This window comes from Haemorhous mexicanus, chromosome 2 (genome assembly GCF_027477595.1).
Source record: "Haemorhous mexicanus isolate bHaeMex1 chromosome 2, bHaeMex1.pri, whole genome shotgun sequence".
NCBI lineage: Eukaryota > Metazoa > Chordata > Aves > Passeriformes > Fringillidae > Haemorhous > Haemorhous mexicanus.
In genome coordinates, this window is record NC_082342.1 from 98,311,472 (window position 1) to 98,329,660 (window position 18,189).

At 39.4% G+C, this 18,189-nt stretch overlaps 1 protein-coding gene across 3 annotated transcripts in view; it reads left to right on the forward strand.

Moving 5' to 3' along the window:
* IRS2 (insulin receptor substrate 2) overlaps nt 1–12,230 on the forward strand; it is a 28,996-nt gene extending 16,766 nt beyond the window's left edge. For 2 of the 3 annotated variants that reach the window (XM_059839704.1, XM_059839707.1), the window contains one exon: nt 9,811–12,230. Coding sequence is in view for 2 of the 3 variants with exons in the window: in XM_059839707.1 (XP_059695690.1) it covers nt 9,811–9,815 (5 nt within the window). In the remaining variant the exon portion in view is untranslated. Of the gene's footprint in view, nt 1–1,148; nt 1,257–9,810 lie in introns of all 3 variants that reach the window. The other variant, XM_059839705.1, reaches the window with a different exon arrangement.
* The last annotated feature ends 5,959 nt before the right edge of the window (nt 12,231–18,189 follow it).

Here is an 18,189-nt window from a genome sequence, read left to right on the forward strand (position 1 = left end):
ATATGCGACATGCAACAGTATCAGGGCTTTGGCACTTGCAGGCAAACTTGGGCTTTAAAGGTGCAGATGCCTTGGGGGAAGTACTGGTGTTCTGCAAAGCATTTCTTCGTGGCAGTGCCTGTGATCTTTCTGTTCTTCTAGAACAGTATCATAGCTCTATAAAGTCTCAGCTACTGCATTGTATCCTGCAGGAAGTTATAGTTCCTTAATATGATACCCTGGGGAGTTCATCACACCTGTTAGAGATGTCCTAAGCAGCTTTAAAGAGCTGGGATGTTGGCAGTAGGAGAAAATGCATGCAGGTCTTGATGTGCTGGAAAGCCTCCCTGAAATTTAGGGGAATTCTCTGCTTAGCATCGTGAGACTAGAGCCAATCTCTAAAGTCTTCCATGCTAAGTGACAGACATGGGTTTTAATCTGTTTTATAGAAACAGTCCTGGCAGCATAATAAAATTTCAAAAAGATGTGTCAGTTGTATAGTTGTGTGGTCAGACATATTGCTGTAAGTAAAATGTATTTTTTAAAAATGCTGTATTGGTACTAGTGAGCCTTTCTTAGAAAGTTGAGTGTAATTGGTTGCTTATAAATATATTTGCTGGCAGCAAATATGGGGAGCCATAAAACAAATAAAAGACACCTGTGTAAGAACACTTGGGAGAGGAGGAAAAAACTGGTGAAACAGTAGAGTACAGCTCTGTTTCTGTAAATACTTACTATGAGCTCTTTTAATTACAGAAGAAAGTGTATCTTGCACTGGAGCTAGTAATGTTGCATGTAATTTACACTAATTTTTGGGATCTTTTTAAAGAAATCCCTTTGAAGCTTTGAGAATAGTGCTGCGAAAGCACACTGTGCTCTGAGAGCATAGTATTTTTCAGACTTTAACAGGTTGGGGGGTTTTGGGTTTTTTGCTTGTTTCTTCTTGAGGAAGGTAGTATTTTCTACTGCAGTCTCGTGGCTGAAAAAACAATGAAATAAGTGCAGTTTTCTGAACTGAGATTGATTGCATGTCTCACATATTCTTGCTCCTGAGGGTAGGTAAACTTGGTGCTTTGCATTCACCTTGCCTCTGTTAAAAATGGAAAATTTTAGTATCTGCTTGGTCTTGCAGAGCCAATAATTCTGGGCTTGCTTCACTTTCTTTGCAGTAAACTATGAGATGGGGAGGATTCAAAGTGCATCCAGCGGAGCTGGCAACAATTGCATTCATTCAGTATAATCTGTGTTTCTTGCTTGAGAAAGAAAGTAAAATATGGGTAAGAAAGAGGACATAATTATATGCTTTCTGCTTTCACAAATTATTTTCTGACCAGCGTCCAGTTTCAAAACTGGTGCTCTCAGATGATTTAACCACCTAAATTACTTTTCTAAACAGCTCACTAAGCTTTTTGCCTCTGCTTTCCAACAAAGTATTAGTTATCCTCTGGGCATGATATGTAGATGATATTTATAATTTCTGTGTGAAAAAATACATCTTTTCCTTTAATGTCTTAATATAATACCCACTTCTGTATGCAATGAAATCCATATAAACTACAGAAAGAAATGCTAATTCATCTCTAGATTAAAGTCAGAGTAAGAAGTTACAGATGCCCATATTTGTTTTAAAAATGTAACATAAAAATGTTTTTAATTTTTTTCTATCATTTCTTAGCAAAGTATTTCATGCAAAGGAGAACAGGAGAAAATTTGTAAACAACAAGTCCAAGTATCATTCTTTGAGACATTATTTTGGTTTGGTTACTGGGACTGGTTGTTGAAGGAATAGTGGAAAATGGCTGCTGGGGGATTGTGTTAGAATGGCTGTTTTCGAGAAGACTTAGTGGGCTTCTGTAGAGTGATAGGTGCTAAGGCTGAAAAATGTGAAGGTGTGGAAATCAACAGGGTTGGGACACCCTGCTAAATTTGTGATTCTGGCTTTCAGAAAGTGTGCACTGTGCCAAATGCTGATAGTCTACAGTACCAAGGAAGTTAAGAAGAGTTTGGCTCATGGTCTTTTACAAGCTGGCTTGTCCTTGTAGGTAAATCATTAGAAAGTAAAGAGAACTTTGGGTAGTATCCCCATTTGCAAAATCCAGATCTTGGATTTTGTATACAGCTGCTTTTGACCCACTGTCAGAGAGAGGAAACTGGATTGGGGAGAGTACAACCTGCTTCAATGCAGCACATTTGTGTTGTATTGCTCACTTCACTAAATGGTTTCAGGGAGTGGCAATGTATTTTATTTTCATCACAGACCATGATGAAACTTCTTGCCTAGCTTCATCTTTTCCTCACTTCTCTGTTACTGACAGATTCACATTGACAAGGGTGAGGACATATAAGATCTCTAGAAAAGTATTGATAAAATTGGAAAACAGTCCTTTAAAATGTTTATCCTACTTCAGGTTGCTCAAGAGTTTTAAGAGGGGATGTGGCAAGAAGAGAAAGCTGTAGGGAAAAGGTTGCCTTCCTGTGCATTACAGGTTGTTCCTCTTATGCTTTCCCTGCTTTTTTTTCCTCTCACTTTTCTCCCTGTGTGTCTCTTCTGCAAGAAGATGCATTTCTCTGGACATATCTCCTAGCCTGAAAATCCAAAAGCTGCAGTAGCCAGCTAACATTTAGCGTGTGGTCATCCAGTGTGTTTAGGTGGCAGGTGAGGTGCCTAAGTGGATGTATGTCCTTCAGGGGTGGTTGTCTCCTTGGTAAGCTGTTTGAAGGTCAGTTTACAGAATGGGAGGGAGGTTTACTCTGAAAGTTGGAGAGCCCTGTGTTTTAAAATGTGCTGCTCTCTGGAAGATAAATGTCTTCCTCTAGGATTCTCTTGTAAATCTGAAGCCTCTTTTGATACTAGGTGCCTAAGCCCATTTGGCAGTGGTGGAGGCAAGGATTAGTCTTTGAAAGAGTTCCTGGATGTAGTATTTCTGTTTCCCTCTCCACAATATTTATGAGGCAAGAGCACTTACCTGGGACTGACCAGTGTCTGCTACCTTTCTGGCTGAAAAAAGATCTCAGTCCTCTTTTCCCCCTCACCACCGTATGGCATGTCTTAACCATATAGTGTTTGGTGGAGTGCTCTTGTTCTTTCTTACTGCAGCTGTTTTCATGGAATAATTAGATATCTGCTGTAGTGGAAAGGGAGACTGAACATGACTTTCCACAACTTACATGAATCCTTATCCTGGAATATTCCATATCCTATGAATATTTAAATTTTTAATGTGAATATTTCTCCAGTTTAACCAGTGGAAAAGATTACTTTTTATCTCAAGTGGGAGAAGGGAGAAAGCATCTTTGAGAGCTCTTTGAGGCTCTTTGAGAACACTCTAATGTTGGGTTTTCAGGCATGTGTTTTCAGCCTAGTGGCTCAGGAGCAGTTGTTGAACTTTGGTTTCTGTCCAGTGTTACCTAGAATGGCATTCAAGCTCTCGCTTGTGGATCTCAACCAGAAATCCCATTGTATTGTTTTGGTTTTATTCCCACCTCACTGTTACCCGCTGGAAATAGGACAACTAAGTTTGATGGCTTTTCAGTTGGCAGTTGTGTGAGAATATCAAGCTCTGCTTCACAAGAGCTCTTCTTGTCAAAACTTGTTGACCTTGTTAATGACTACTGATATAAATTAGAAGAGGCGCAAATATGCCTTTGACATCCCAGCTGAGCAAACTTCCCAGCAACTCTGAAGGTGTGTAAAAGGCTATCATCTCTGTTCCTAAAAGGTATACCAAGTTGTATACCTCACAGAGTTTGAGACCTTTCAGAACTCTTATTTGTCAGAGCCCAATATAAAATAGGGCAGAAAAATTGTTGCTTAAAAGTCACTCTTTCTTTCCCTTGACTCTAACGAGTTGGAATGGCTGGCTCTTCATAGGGTGAGTGGTACACACAGTTTAGTAGAATTTAGCTGAGTACTGCCTAGTATATGCTTTTGGGGCAGGCATGCTGATTCTGTTGCTGTTGTGTCTCCAGAGATGGAGTTGGTAGGTAGTTCAGTGTGTTACTCACTGATCCCTTCCAGCCTTGCTCTTCATCACTTGGAAGGTGAGCATGTTGTTTTGCAAAAATTCTGTCTCTTAAGAAACTTCCTTCTTCACTTGGTGTGCAAAGTGGCACTGCTGGAGTTCCCACGTTGCTGGCAGGCTGCACCTGGGAAAAGCTGTGCTTTCTCCTTGGTGTAGTGAAGGGAGCTGTGAATTCAAGCCAACAGCCCCACTGAGGCCATGTTTGTGGTGTTGGGTGTTGAATCTGCACCGATATGGGAATAGTGTGATGGTTGTAAGGTGGGAGGCAATTTCACATGTATGATGATGGTCATCAACCAAGAGCATGACTTGTTAACGATGGTTAAAAGTTGTGTCTGTACTGTGGAGTGGCTCTTTGACTGGCTGCCACAGACAAATCTCTCCAGTGGCAAATTTTCTGTCTATCTTCCACATCTGCTGCTGCTGTGTATGTGTTTCTGTCCTTCTTACAAGCTCCCAGTGGAAGGGCAGAAGGACTAAACATTTTTATTTTCTAGTGTTTTGTTTACTCAGAGAAAGCTGCTTGATTTTGTTTCATTTCATGTAATGCTTTTGAATGGTTGTATATGCAGCTTGCAAGGGAGAGGATAATTGAACATATTTCAGATAGCACTTTGTGGAGGGGTTTCTGTCTAATTTATTTTATCCCTAAGCATGGGATTAAATCCCATTTATACAAACTTGTTTAAAAGTAAACATTGGCTATGGCTCTGAAATTAAGATATATAATTGCAGCTAAATTAATGTGTTAAATTAATTCTGGGAAAAATGAGCATGTCTAGTTTCCTAATTTTAAATTAGAAGTGCCTATATTTATTATAATTTATATGGAAAATGTATTTCTGGATTAGCACTAGAAATTCATTACAATTGCATTTGTAAGTTTAATCCTTTTCCACATAATTACATTTTAATGTTTAGTTATTAGTACTACAAAATCTGTAAGAACCTTGACAAAATTATATGAAACACAAATTATATCAAATTCTGAAGTCAACTAAGCATAGACCACATTTTCATCTATACTTCTACTATAGACTCAACTGCTTAAACTCCAGTGCAAGATCACAGGTAAAATAAGTATTTATCTTGTAAGTATATGGCATATAATAGAAATAATTCTGGTTTTTAGTACCCTTGGTTATAAGTTGACGCTCATTAGAAATTCTGGGGGATTTGTCCATGACAGCAGATGATGAGCATTTTGACCTCTTGACAGTGTGCTCGGACATACAAACCCAGAAGGTATTTGCTGGTACTGACATGCAACATCTTTTTCCAGAGAATCTAGCAGTTTGTTTCCCACTTTAAAAGCTAAACTTTCCCCATGCTTATATTAATGAAGTTCAAAGTGATACTATTCTAACCATTTGACGCAAGAGTTAAATGTACTGTCAAGCTCATTTTAATATAGGTTACGGTGGATGCAGAATCCCTACTTTACTACTCTGAAGAGACTTAGTGGTTTTTTTATTATTTGTCATGAAGAATCTATGTTGACCAGATGCTTGCTTTTTTAAATTCATAAAACAAGAGACATATCTGAACAACATCATGTACTGTTTCTTAGTGCAATAACATATCAAAAGAGCCTGGTTACTTGGTGCAGGGTGTTTCCAATTACGATCAACCATGACTTGTTTAAAAAATTTAAAAAACGTTGCTTTTTCATTTTGTGGTTTAACTTGTTTTTCTCAACAAATGTGGGAACATTTTACTTTGGATGGATATTATTCATTGACAAGGTTTACAAAGTGAGCTTTGTAAACTTTTAGAGCATACTACTTCATGTTTTCCTGCCAAGTGTTGGTAAAATGAATGTTTAAGCCCTGATTGAAACCTGTTCCTCTGAAAGTGTCTGTGCTCAGCTTTATTTGGTATGAGTAGTCCTGCTAAGTGGAGCACAGGTTCTCTGGAATTACTTCTGGAGAGCTACAGCTCAGCGCATGAGTTGTTCTGTTATCTTTAGCAGGGTTACCTATGATGTTAAGTGCAGTATTCATTGCATTGCTTATTGAGAGTTGGAGCCAGGACAGGGTTTGGTTCCCACTGTGCACTTCCCAGTAGTATCCTGGGCAGCAGTCAGGCTGCATCTGCATTTGGGTGCTTGGCCAAGTTTGTGATCTTATGATGAGTGTGCCTCCTGTGATGCCTCAGTAAGGAAGCCCTCGGAGGCTGTGGTTCAGACTCTGTCTGGTTTCTGTCAGTGCCTGGTCAGCAGGGGTTTATTTCCATCAGGCTGTTCCTTCCCACCCTCAGCCCCCCTCTCTGCTCCACTTGCCTGCAGACACAGGCTGCTGTGGGCATGGGACAGTGCTGCCAAGGCTCAAGGCTCCAACCTGTGTGAGTGCCTTTGACCCATGTCCTGCTGGGAGCCCAGCCACACAATGCCTGGGGCTGGAGGAAGCTGGAGTGCTGGGAGGGCAGTGTAACCTGCTGATGGAGGCTACCCTGCCCCTTTCTGGGTGGCCAGCAGCTTTGCCCATACATACATCTCCTCTCAGGTGTCTGGTGTACCAAAGAGACCTCTCTGTGAGTGGGATTCAGTTCCTTGGGTTGTGCTGTCTAATAGCCTGCCCAGATGCCCGCAGATGTACGTGTGGTTAACCTCCAGTTTTGTTGTATCAATAGGATTGCTCTTCCAGGAAAAGTTAGTTAGCAGAATCACAGCCTTAATCGATTTGGCAGATGACATGGGGAGGAGAAACAAAGGGATAAAGCCACTGAGTGATATGCCTGGAGTCAGGGCAGAAGCCTTCAGCAGAGCTGGGGGTTCTGTGTCCAATGCCTGATGTGCTCTGGCAGTCACGCTGCCAGTGGAGTAAATTTACTGATTATGAATAACCAGCAACGTGTTTTGCCACAAGCCACATGAATAACTGTTTCTGCCTGCGTGCTTGTTAGCAGATGAGAATTATTTTTAGAAATTAAAAAAAAAAATTGTATTTCCTGCTTACTGATTTTGAAAATTAATAAGCAGAGTAGATCTTCTTTAATTGACTAACCACTGTATTCTCTTCACAGTGTATTTAGCAAGTCTATGAGTATTTGGTAGTTTCATAGTGGTTTGTGTGTGTGTTTATTCTCTGATTTATTCTCTGAGAAGCACTACTAGAATCAAATGACTTAAGTAGTTTTGGAAACTCGGCAGTGATCATGGATGCTTTTCTTAATAAAGCTCAAAACAAGAGGAAACCTCAGTATTGACACAGTGCTGGATTTTATATTTTGATTAGTGCCTGCCCATGGGGATTGAAGCTACCAAAGAATATGTTTGTGTGCTGTAGGAGTTTTGAGTTCCTGTATAAAGAGGCTGTGTACTGCTGTGACTTGCTGTGTGAGTGGAAGGTTGACCCGAGACTTGAAAAAAATAAAAGATACTAATCACTGAGGTAAAAATACGCATGATATTGATTTTTTTTTTGTTTGGTTAGTTTTTTTTTTTTTATGTTGGTGTGGAAGTTGCAATTTTTTTTTTTCCAAGTAGGCATCCTCTGTACCTGGCATTGTGATTACATTGGCCAAGTGGTAACAGTAGTTATTTTTCCTTTATTGATTCAAAGCTTATTCAAAACATGATTCAAAGGTTATTGAAGTCAGAGGAAATAGTTTTATTATTGAAGACTGTGTTTGGGGTGGTTTTTTGAGTTATAGATCATCATTATAGACTCATTGGATGATGTGTTTATTGCATCATAAGGTCTTAGGCTTGTGCCCACAGTCCTATCACCTGCCTACAGAACCATGCCAGCTAAGTATGGAAGTGCTTTGAAGCATCAGCCCCTTCACCTCCTCCAGTTTGATTCTGACTGAACAGTACCTGCTGTACTGTAAGAACAACATCAGATATACTTGGTTGCTAATACTCTTCCCTCATGTCTGCCCTAGACTGGCATAATTCTGTACTGAACCATACTTGTTTGTATCCTTTGCATTTTCCAGCAATTTCTGTATCTGAAAATGAGGATTTTAAATTTTTTTAAAATATTTTATTTGGCTTTCACTCTCATTCTCACTTTGGGAAATGTAAATTTAGTTGCCCTGTTGGTTTCCATTTGAAGGAGGAAAGCAATAACACAGAGTTAGCTGGTGCCTTTGAGCACTCACTTGTTTGCCTACACGATGCATCTACGGTGTCTCCCTGAACAAAGCTGGGAACAAAGTGGTTTGTTAAGTGTTTCTTCCTCAAATGAGGAATTGCTGCTCCCATCTGAGAGCTGTCTATCCTTGCCCCATATTCACCCATGCAGCCCTTCAGGATGATTTTGGCAGATTTGGAGCTCCCCCCAGATGCATCATAAGGCAGTTCTTGAAACACCTGTTGAGAGCAAACAATGAAAACTCGTTTACTGAAGATTTAATGGATAGATTTGACTTAGTTTCTGATCAGAAAGGTGGCATCAAGTAGGTGGCAGTGGGTGGGGGCAATGAGGCACTTTACCTTTGGTCTTGGCAAGTTATTAGTAATCTCAAGATGTTGCATGAAATAAAATCCCAAGTAATATCCTAAGTATTTGATCATATAGTGGCTCCAGTTGACTCCAGCAGGACTAATGCCTTGAGTAAACCTTAGCTGTCAGAGATTCTAAGCGATTTAGCAAGTCTTATATGTATGCCAAGATAGATTAGCCTTTGTTTTTGTGTAAACTTGAGGGAAGAGGCTCTGTATTGGTTTATCAGAGCCTTTTATGGATTGAAACTTGCACTGATAAGTGCTGGGCTTACTTTGATATCCATGTTTTCTATCTAATTTATTTTGGTTCTGTGGTCCCAAGGGAATTAAAATGTATAGGAATACTGACTTCCTGTATCAATACAGTCAAAACTATAGACTTTTCTAAGTAACAGTGCTTGTTCCCAAAATGTTCCAAAGAACTTTTTTTAGAAAAACTCATGTAATACATAATCTAACTAAAATTTTCATTTACAATGAAATTTACAACATACAACAAACAAAATTGCTATAACTATTAAATTTTGATTTTTAATGGCCATATTATCAAATCATTTTAATGCTGTGAGCTAATAAATAAAAATGTTCCTTTGTGGGGTAGGCACGTGCTATCCATTAATTCTTTGCAGTGAAGAAACACTATAGTGAAGAGTCAACTGCATTCTTTAAAATAGAATGGGTCTCATTGTAATAAGTTACTGTTTTACTGCATAATTCACCTTGACTGTTTAAAGCAGCTTTGTAGTCAGTAATTGTTTTTCCTTTTGTATACCTATTCATTTTTTTTTGCTTCTGGAATAATAGTTGTTTAGTAAATCAAATAACTAAATTAAAATAAGGTTATTTCTATACTTTGCATATGTTTTTAGTAGACTTCTTCCCTAAAGACAAGATAACTTGTTTTTTCTCAGACTTGTTTTTGATGTCTGGAAATGGAAAGCTTTTTGTAATATCCAGCTGACAAAAAAAGAAAGAGTTAAGCTTGTACCTGTTTTCTCCAACCCCTTTTCCTTTCCACTGATGCAAAAAACTGTGATGGTCGCAACTTGATTGTGGGGGATTTCGTGTCAGGTTTTCCAACCCATTCTGTGTTCTGCAGTTTGCTGACCTGAAGAGCCTTAGCTGAAAGGTTCTTAAAAACAGGGAGTGGCGTTGGATTGGGGAATACTCCCTTTATTGCCTTTGCAATCCCTTCTGGTGTATACAAATATGAGAGCAATTATTGAACAGCTGCTTTTTTTTCCAACATGAAAACCCATTCTGTATCATCTCTATGGTATTTTTTGTGTTGTCTGTATCATATATATGAAGAAATTTTTGCAGTTTTGATTGACTTTCTTTCATTTTTCTTTTCAGAATGAAGGAATGAGTTTTCTCATCATGACCTCAAACAACAGAGTACAACATTCAAAGAAGCTGCTCGGCATATACCTTTATGTTTATTTGTTTTTTTTTGTTTCTGTTTTTGGGAACTGAAGCTGCTTAACGTTTACTTTTTATTGTTGTTTGTGTTGGTCCTAACAGTTGCATAACTGTTGTGGGCTAAACCATACAACAAATCTGGGAGGAAGGGAAGGGAACCTGCCTAACTCATTACCTGTCCATGGCATCTATGTTATCATTTTGCTGCTGTTTCGACAGAAGTTGGAGATGCTCTTTAAATCATAGGAACTTTTCTGACGGCCTCTTTAACTAACGGCCAATGCCTTCATTTTCTTTTTCTTCAAAGACAAACTGTATTTCTTCTCTGGCATATTAGGGGATTCTGTAACACCTGCTGAAGCAGCAAGATCTGGTATTTACTGGCATAATTTCAAGCCTACGACAGTACTACCTCAGTTCAAAGTAAAGCCGGATTTGCAGAGTTGGTGTACGACAGGAACTCCTTTATCTCTGTGCTGAGTTTCTCAAGAACGGTCGCCAGCCTTACTGAACTTGCAACTTGTACAGCTGCTGCTGCTGGGTTTTGAATCACTAGCCCCAGGGTTTACTTCTCAGACAAAGCCTAAACAGGGCACTGAAAAGTCTAAAATGCGATGAAACTCTGTGAATCAGACTTGGACAGAGGATTCAGAGTAGTTTAAAAGTATAAAATGTGTAACCGAAGCAACATAAGTTAAAAACATCAACCTGTATTAGGGGTATCTCTGTACCTTTGACACACTTGTTTAATCCTCTCTATGTAGGTGTTTATGTAGGTACTTCAGATTGCAAAAGCCTTTTCTTCTATTTACAAGCTCACTTTTGTCAGCTAACTGTTCTTAGCTGCATTTCTTGTAACCAAAAATCCACATAAGCATGCTAGGAATGCAGGGATGATAATGGGTATCAGGCAGATTCAAGAGCTAATGTTAACACAGTATTATCTTGCCATCTATAGAGTCCTGATATTTGCCTTTTACCAAGAAAGCACCATTGTAGCTGCAGGCACTACTACAGGGAATAAGAACCATTGCAGTCACTTATCCTGAGTTCTTTTCAAGGCTAACTGCGCATCACATTTCCAGTGGCCTGAAAATCTGAGTGGTGTGGCAGCAGCTGTCACAAAAGTCACATACAACTGTTGCACCAGACTAGCAGAATGTCATGCCACCTTGTTTCTCCTTTGCTTGAAGTGTTTGTGTACATTTTAAGGGTACCCCACCAGTGCCTGCTCTGATAGACATGTAAGTATTACTAAGTTATGAGTTATGTGAGGCTCTTTAATTTTTTTTTCTTTAATCATTGTGCTTGGTGGAACCTGTACTTCACTTTTGACAATGCATTATCTTCTTTTGGGATTTTTTTTTTTTCTGAGGAAGACAAGAGTCAATGTCTTACAAGTACAATGAACGGCAATGCAGTCTTCCTGCTTACATGCTGAATTTTTAGAGCTGAGGATTGTATTACAAGACAAAGATGAATGTAAACTAATTCCTTCCCTACTCCATGGCACACTTTATTTTTCAGTGTAATTTTTGGGGTCTTAAATCACAGCAATGCATAAGTTAATACAATATTAGACCTAAAATCAATTTAAATATCTGATCTGATTGAGTTTTTTCTCTAATACTAATGCTATAAATGGTTCTAAGACATTCTAAAATGCTGCTTGTTCAAGTCTGGAACTAAAAATTCCTGCATACTTTGACATTTTCTGTCTGACCCCTCTCTGCCCCCCCACCAGCACTGAGTGTGGTACCTGCTGAATTCAGTGTTTTGAATGCCTCTATTTTCAAATATCCCTCTGAATCAATTAAGAAATCATGCCACTAAAACAAATGGCTAAACGGCATACAGCAACTTTAAAAAAAAAAAAAAAGAACTTGACAAAATAATAAAATATTCTCTATCCTGTATATTTCACAAAGGCATATGCAATACTTACATTCTTAATTTAGTTTACAGAATGGAACCAAAATGTATAAATGTTATGTTTGCTAAAACTTCACAATGTATATTGGGTCTTTGTACATTTTGCCTGACTTACCTTAAATTTAAAATATTTTTTGCTATATAACCTTAACAGTTATTAAGCAGTGTTTTCTTTTTGGGTACGTATTGTTTCTGGATATCAAGATGTTAAATATATTTCTTGCTATTGTGATATGACAAGAGACTTAACTTATCTTGCTGTGTCTTCCAATGTACACGCTGTATATAAGGATAAATGTGATGCTGCTGGAGACCAGAATAAATGGAACTAGAGTAGTGTATTGTATTTAGTCTGTATTGTTCATGGATGCTCTCCTTAATAGCCATATGCAATAAAATACATTATTTATGAAAGGAGTAAAGTATTTGTGTGCCTATTTTCTCTAGGGGTGAAGTGGATTTTTCTGGTAGTTTACATAAAATCAGTTTTTTCCTTCTTTTGAATGGAAACTTGCTTTCTGTGAATAAATCTTACTGCAGTGCACATACTTGCTTTGCTTTTAATTCCTGAAACATCATGAAATCATTTTAAACCTTGTTTAAGTATAAAACAATTGGTTTTATAAAAGTGAAGTTTGTGTATTTGAGGAGATAACTAGGAACAGAAATCATCTTAAAATTTAATTCCAGTTTTAAAAGTGAGTGGAAGATTGTGGGAGTCCTTCTGGCAGCCTATGTAGTCAGAACAGGCTTGCCCTATAGAAGCTGGGCAGTCAATTCTGCGGGTACAAAGAGAGGGGGACCTAATGCTGTTCGTAGTTATCTCCTGCTGCTGGTTTGTGTGTAGGGGACCTGGGCTGCAGTCTGAGACACCATGGGGTCACTGTAGCCTGATTTGGTCAGTAGGAATGTCTCTTACACCTGACAGGAGACCCTTTTTCAGTGTTCCTTGCACCCAGGAGAGTGATGGGTGTGGGTCAGGCACCTGACAGGGAATATGGCAATGAGGAGCAGGGGACACCAATAGTAGCTTCATAAAAAGCTTGATTGTTTTGCAGTGGTCTTGGTGAGAACTCCTTTGCTTAAGCTCAAGAGTATCTGAGTGACATATCTTTGAACAGATGCAAGGCCTGCTGGTGCAAGGAGGAGACAAGATCTCACTGTCTTTCATGTTTAAACTCATTTGAGGTCAAGTCCTGCCTTGGGATATGTGTGTTATGTTATGTATGTATGTTATATTTTCCTGGTCACATCTGCCACTAAGTGGCTGGTACTCTTATGGTTGCCTGATGTCTTGGGGATGGTTCAAGGACCATACTTGTACACCTTGGTCTTTAAAGGGCAGAACCTGGCTCACTGTGGTGAGTTCCTTCTTCTGAAAGTGGCTTGAATGGAAAAGAGTAGTTCTCTTTCTTGCAGCAGTAGGATCATCCTGTGGCTGCTGGAGTGGCCATATAAGCCACAAAGTGCAGAAATAAATGTAAATGCTCCCTAAGAGAGAACATTCAGTTCCTTCTCTCGTCTGTCCTGACTTTCTTGTCTGTAGGCTTTTCTAGGGGAGAGAAAATGGGACACTGATTTTTGTGGTGCCTACATCCTTGGCAAGAGCAAGCAATTGTTTCAGTCTTTGAAATTGCTCTGGAGAAATACAGCTGTCCAAAAGAACTTCCTCATTTTTCTGCTATCAACAGGGTATGAGAGTGGTACCTTACAATACCATAGGAGAACAATGTCTTTGATAAGACATCTGGAAATCCAGTGTCAGATTCTCTGGAAGGTACAATTTCTGATAAGCAGAAAATAAAAGAAAACGTTGGATATTTGCTTCCCTCAGATTAATGTGATATAGGATGCTTTGAAACAGAGCAACATTTGCACTGACTTGGAGGTGGTGCTCTTCAGTCATTTTCTAGTGACTGTACTTCTCCAGGATAAGAGGTCCATGGCTTCCAGTCTCCTTGAGAACCTGCATTTACTCTTTGTGGTGCATGGTTCAGACAAGGGTTGATATATGTCCAGGTGTCATCCCAGCTTGCTTTCCATTCTCAAACACCATGAGAATACAAAAGGGTTTAGGTCCTTGCTGCTCTCATTCTAAAGTAATCTGTGAGTGTTCTGGGGTTTGCTTTTGGGAGAGCCATTGCTGAATAGCATAAAGGGAACAAATTTGGCTGGAGGTGCAAGCCTTAATGCTCTGTGGGAGGCAAATCACCAACCAAATCTTTTAGTATATTACTACAGCTTCAGTCTTTCCCAGATGGCTTTTCCACCTTGAGAAACTTCAGCTTCAGCCAGCTCTTGCAGAGATTAAAAAAGGAATAGGGATAGAAAATATCATAATTCATTTTTGAAAAGATAGATCCCAGTTAGGCTATTTTTTTTCCAACTTTTTTTTAAAATATATCATTGTGATGTGTACTATCTAATGATCAGACAAAACATATGTTTTATAATGTTCATGTAGGGATGGGGAAACCATGTGGGATGGATATGGCACATAACATTACTTCACATGAGTTATGGCCTCATTTTTTTTTGATTTTATTAGGCAACATAGTGTCATGTTTTGAATGCACGGCTGACAAAGGTTTTTGAAAAGTCCGCTTGATCTTCAGTATTTCTTCACTGGGCCTCCTTGTGTTTTCTCTTTTCATATTCTCTTTTCCTCTTTGCTAAAAGTGAGTAATAAATACCATTGTTAAAACGCATCAGTGAGTGCTAAAATGGATGTAGAAGGTGAGGAGCACTACAGCTAAAATACAAGCTCTTACATAAGAAGAGGATGCAAACATCAGGCTATGTTTACATGTCTCAAATGGAGGAGGCAAAAGGTGAAATTAGACACACCTTGAAACATCCATTAATATTAATTTGAGGAAGGACTAGATACAGGATTCCCTGTTTCCAACAGGATCCCCTTAGTTGGAAACAGGCTTTCTACAGATGGACCAGTTCAATTTAACTCCCACATTTGACAGCAGTTAAGCATTAGTATACCGTTCTGCCTCAACCTTTAAAATTTCTGCTACTGCTCCTGAAAGTAGTTTTCCTTCTCATTAAATAATGATCCTCTCTGAAAACGTGGGTGTACCAAACAATTCATTCCATGGTGTGAATAAGCTATGTTGCAGAGCTGGACATCCAGGCCTACCATTCTACCTCAGACAAACTTCAACATGAAAATATTGCTCAAGCAAAGGGGTCCAGACCTTGTAATGTGACTTAGATTTCTCCCTGCAAAAAGTGAACTGAGGTGTGTGTGTGTAATTAAAAATAGAAGATCAATTGATGAAACTTATAAGGGATGAACTAACTGCATCTCCACTAGAATATTATTGTGTAAAAGTCTGACCTTAAAAGTGTAGAGTTAATATATGCTCTTATGCTCCTAATTACTTTTAAAAGATTCCTTTCACTGAGGCAAAATGGCTCTTTGAACAAGTACACTAAATGACTGTGAAAAGGTGTTCTGGTACCCCCTATAAGGTCTCCAGGCATAGGCTAATTATCTGATGCTACAATATATTACAACTGTATTTGACAGAGCAGTTAGTCCTGGGGGGAAATATAATTTCTGTATCATTGGCCCTTTATTGGCAATTTCGCTGATTTAGATGCAGTTGTTGAAGAGAGAGGACCATCCTGCAAAAGGACAAGAAAGTGCAGGAACAGAGGGTGTATTATGCCTTACTTGAGCTGTGTGGTAAACACAAGTGAAGATTTCATGGTTCATGTACATGAATATAGACTTAACCTACCTAGATAAAGGAGAAATAAGGACTGAAGACAACAATGTTGCCATATCTGTTATTTTATTTAATCCAGTTCAGAGGTAACTATGAGGTATTTATCCCTTCCCTATGGAGCAGTGATTGCCTTAAATTATCTAACACTTGGTGTTGTGTTGACACAGACACTGGGGAGTAAATTCATACTGGTCAGCTACAGCGTGACCACCAGTTGCCCTTTTACTGCTGCCAATTTTAAATATTCTAAATATCACAAGCTGTTGCACAAAGATAAACTCTGGAGCCCTGGTCCCAGTGGCCACTGATTAGGAATATGCCACCATTGCATTCATGGTGATTTACTGCAGCTGCAGCTCTGATTCAGAGTCATTTGGGAGGTTGTTTATGTATTTCTGATACTTTTTTTTTAAACCTTATGTCCTCCAAAGGCTGTTCTGCATTGTGATATGATTGCCTTTGAGTACTTCAGGAAATGTAATTATAGTCAGTTATTTATCATGTCTATCAAGCTGTTCCATGTAAATATCTTAGTTCTTAAGTGGGATACATGAAAGGTATTTTCTTTCCTAGAAGGCCAAACCTCACAATGACTGCCCATTTTCTCAAGGCTAAGCTGCTTTTAAGTGACTTTTTTTTTAAATTCTGGTACAATGTGTCAATGGAAGCAGAGTGGAATTTTCATGACTCATCTATGCCTTTAGCCAATGAATCAATAAAGCAATCCAGTATTTATTTCAGCTGCAGACAAATGAATGTTTCTCTAAAGGTTTCATAAGAGTAAAGGTTAAATTATAATCTTATTTATCTAAGAACAAATATTAAAGTGTTTCTACTTTGAGTAGAGTCTTTTCTTAGTAACAGACTTGACAGAAGAGGAGTAATGTTTTTCTTCTTTACCTGTGCTGCATCATGTTTAATATCCCAGTGCGGGTTCTATATTATTTTAATCAAATAATGGTTTTGCTATTTCACAGGAAAGACTTTCACTGTGTAAACATTTAATTTTTTTGCAGACTATCCTTGTATTTCTCAGATGGTAACAGACCCCAGTATTTTTCTGTTCCAATGGAATAAAAACCAAAGGAAATTTCTAATTTGGCGGCTGTAGTCCATTGCCTTCAAAACCAGAGAAGAGGCACCACAAAAAAAAAAAAAAATTAAGACAGCATAATTATAATTTTGAAAACTTGCTCTTTTGTTTTTGGACAATCACACTTAGGTGATGTACCTGGAGTGCACCATTGCCAGGTTATTTCCATGATCTTTGCTCTTCATTTACAGGCATGCAGATTAGGAGAAACATCCAGGGGCCATGGACAGAAGAACCTCATTTATTCTTGGACTTGTCTCCACGCTTTCCAGCCATTGAACTCCCTGTCCTGTGACAAATTATACATTCCAGAAATTCTGTTGTTCTACACTCTGATTGTCCTCAATTTTATATATAAAGTAGTGGTATACCATCTCAGTTTGAGGTGCACCATTACTCTGTGGAGTTCTCCCACGCTGCTCAGAAAAATGCTCTGGTTCTCCTCTTATGCAGCAGCAGCACAAGAATATCAACAGATACTCTTGACAAAGGCCTAATTATACTTGTTACTGCTCAAGAAATCTCATGCTTTGCGTGTGTTCAAATAGAGTTTGTCAGATGTCAGTGTATTTGGAGGACCTTGGCTGGTTGGTTGGTTGGTTGTTCTGTTTTGCTAAAGAGTGGGTGACTATTTTACTTCTCCTCCAGCACAGAGGATCTACACGGTGATATCTCCGAAGGTTCCCTGAATGATTATTCAAATGACCCTGCAACTTTTGTCAGGCCCCAGACTTCAGCTTCCTGCCTCAGAGCCTGAACCATGAGCTGTGCCCCTCTCTTAGTGTGTCTGTAAATCATCTCATTGATCTGTGGGACTGAGAGGTAGCAAAGGCAAGAGCTCTGCAAATCTCTTTTTGAACCCCTGTCTCACTACATTAGTCTGCCAGGAGGCTTTGGAATGTGTCTGACTTGAGCAAAAGAAAAGTGGGACTTTTTGTATCTCCTCTAGCATTTCAGGTTTTTCAGGAGCCTTACAAGGAAAGAAAAAACCCCTCTAGCTAAGTACGGAGCTGTGTGCATCATTAAACAGGAAACCTCTCTGGTGGTGGGTATGGGAGCAGTGTACTACTGAATCCTTGGGGCGAGCTATGGGATGGATGGATGGATGGATGCATCATCTGCCCGCTCCGCTCAGGCTGCTCCCGCTCCAGAATGTCCCAAAACACCAAACTCGGCCTCGCCGTCGTGCTCTCCCCAGTGAGAGGGCAGGAGTGGGACCCTCCAGGTATTTGAGCACCTTCCTCCAAGGGAGGTGCAGCCTCCCCGGGCAGCCCCCGGCCGCCCCTCGCTGTGTGCGGCGCGGCCGCCGCTCGCCCTGTGTCTGCCTCGCTGACAGCTCTGCGCAGCCTTTGTCAGCTGCTCTGCTCCGCTCGCAGGCATCCCCGGACCCATTTCCATGCCTGCCTCCTTGGCGAGAAGCCAGCGATTTGTTTACCGCTTAAAAGAGGATTCATTAATGTGTTTTTCCTGTTCAAATTTATTTGTGTGTCGTTTACCCTGTATAGACAATTTTGCTTTTCTAGTACTGTTTATATTTTCTGT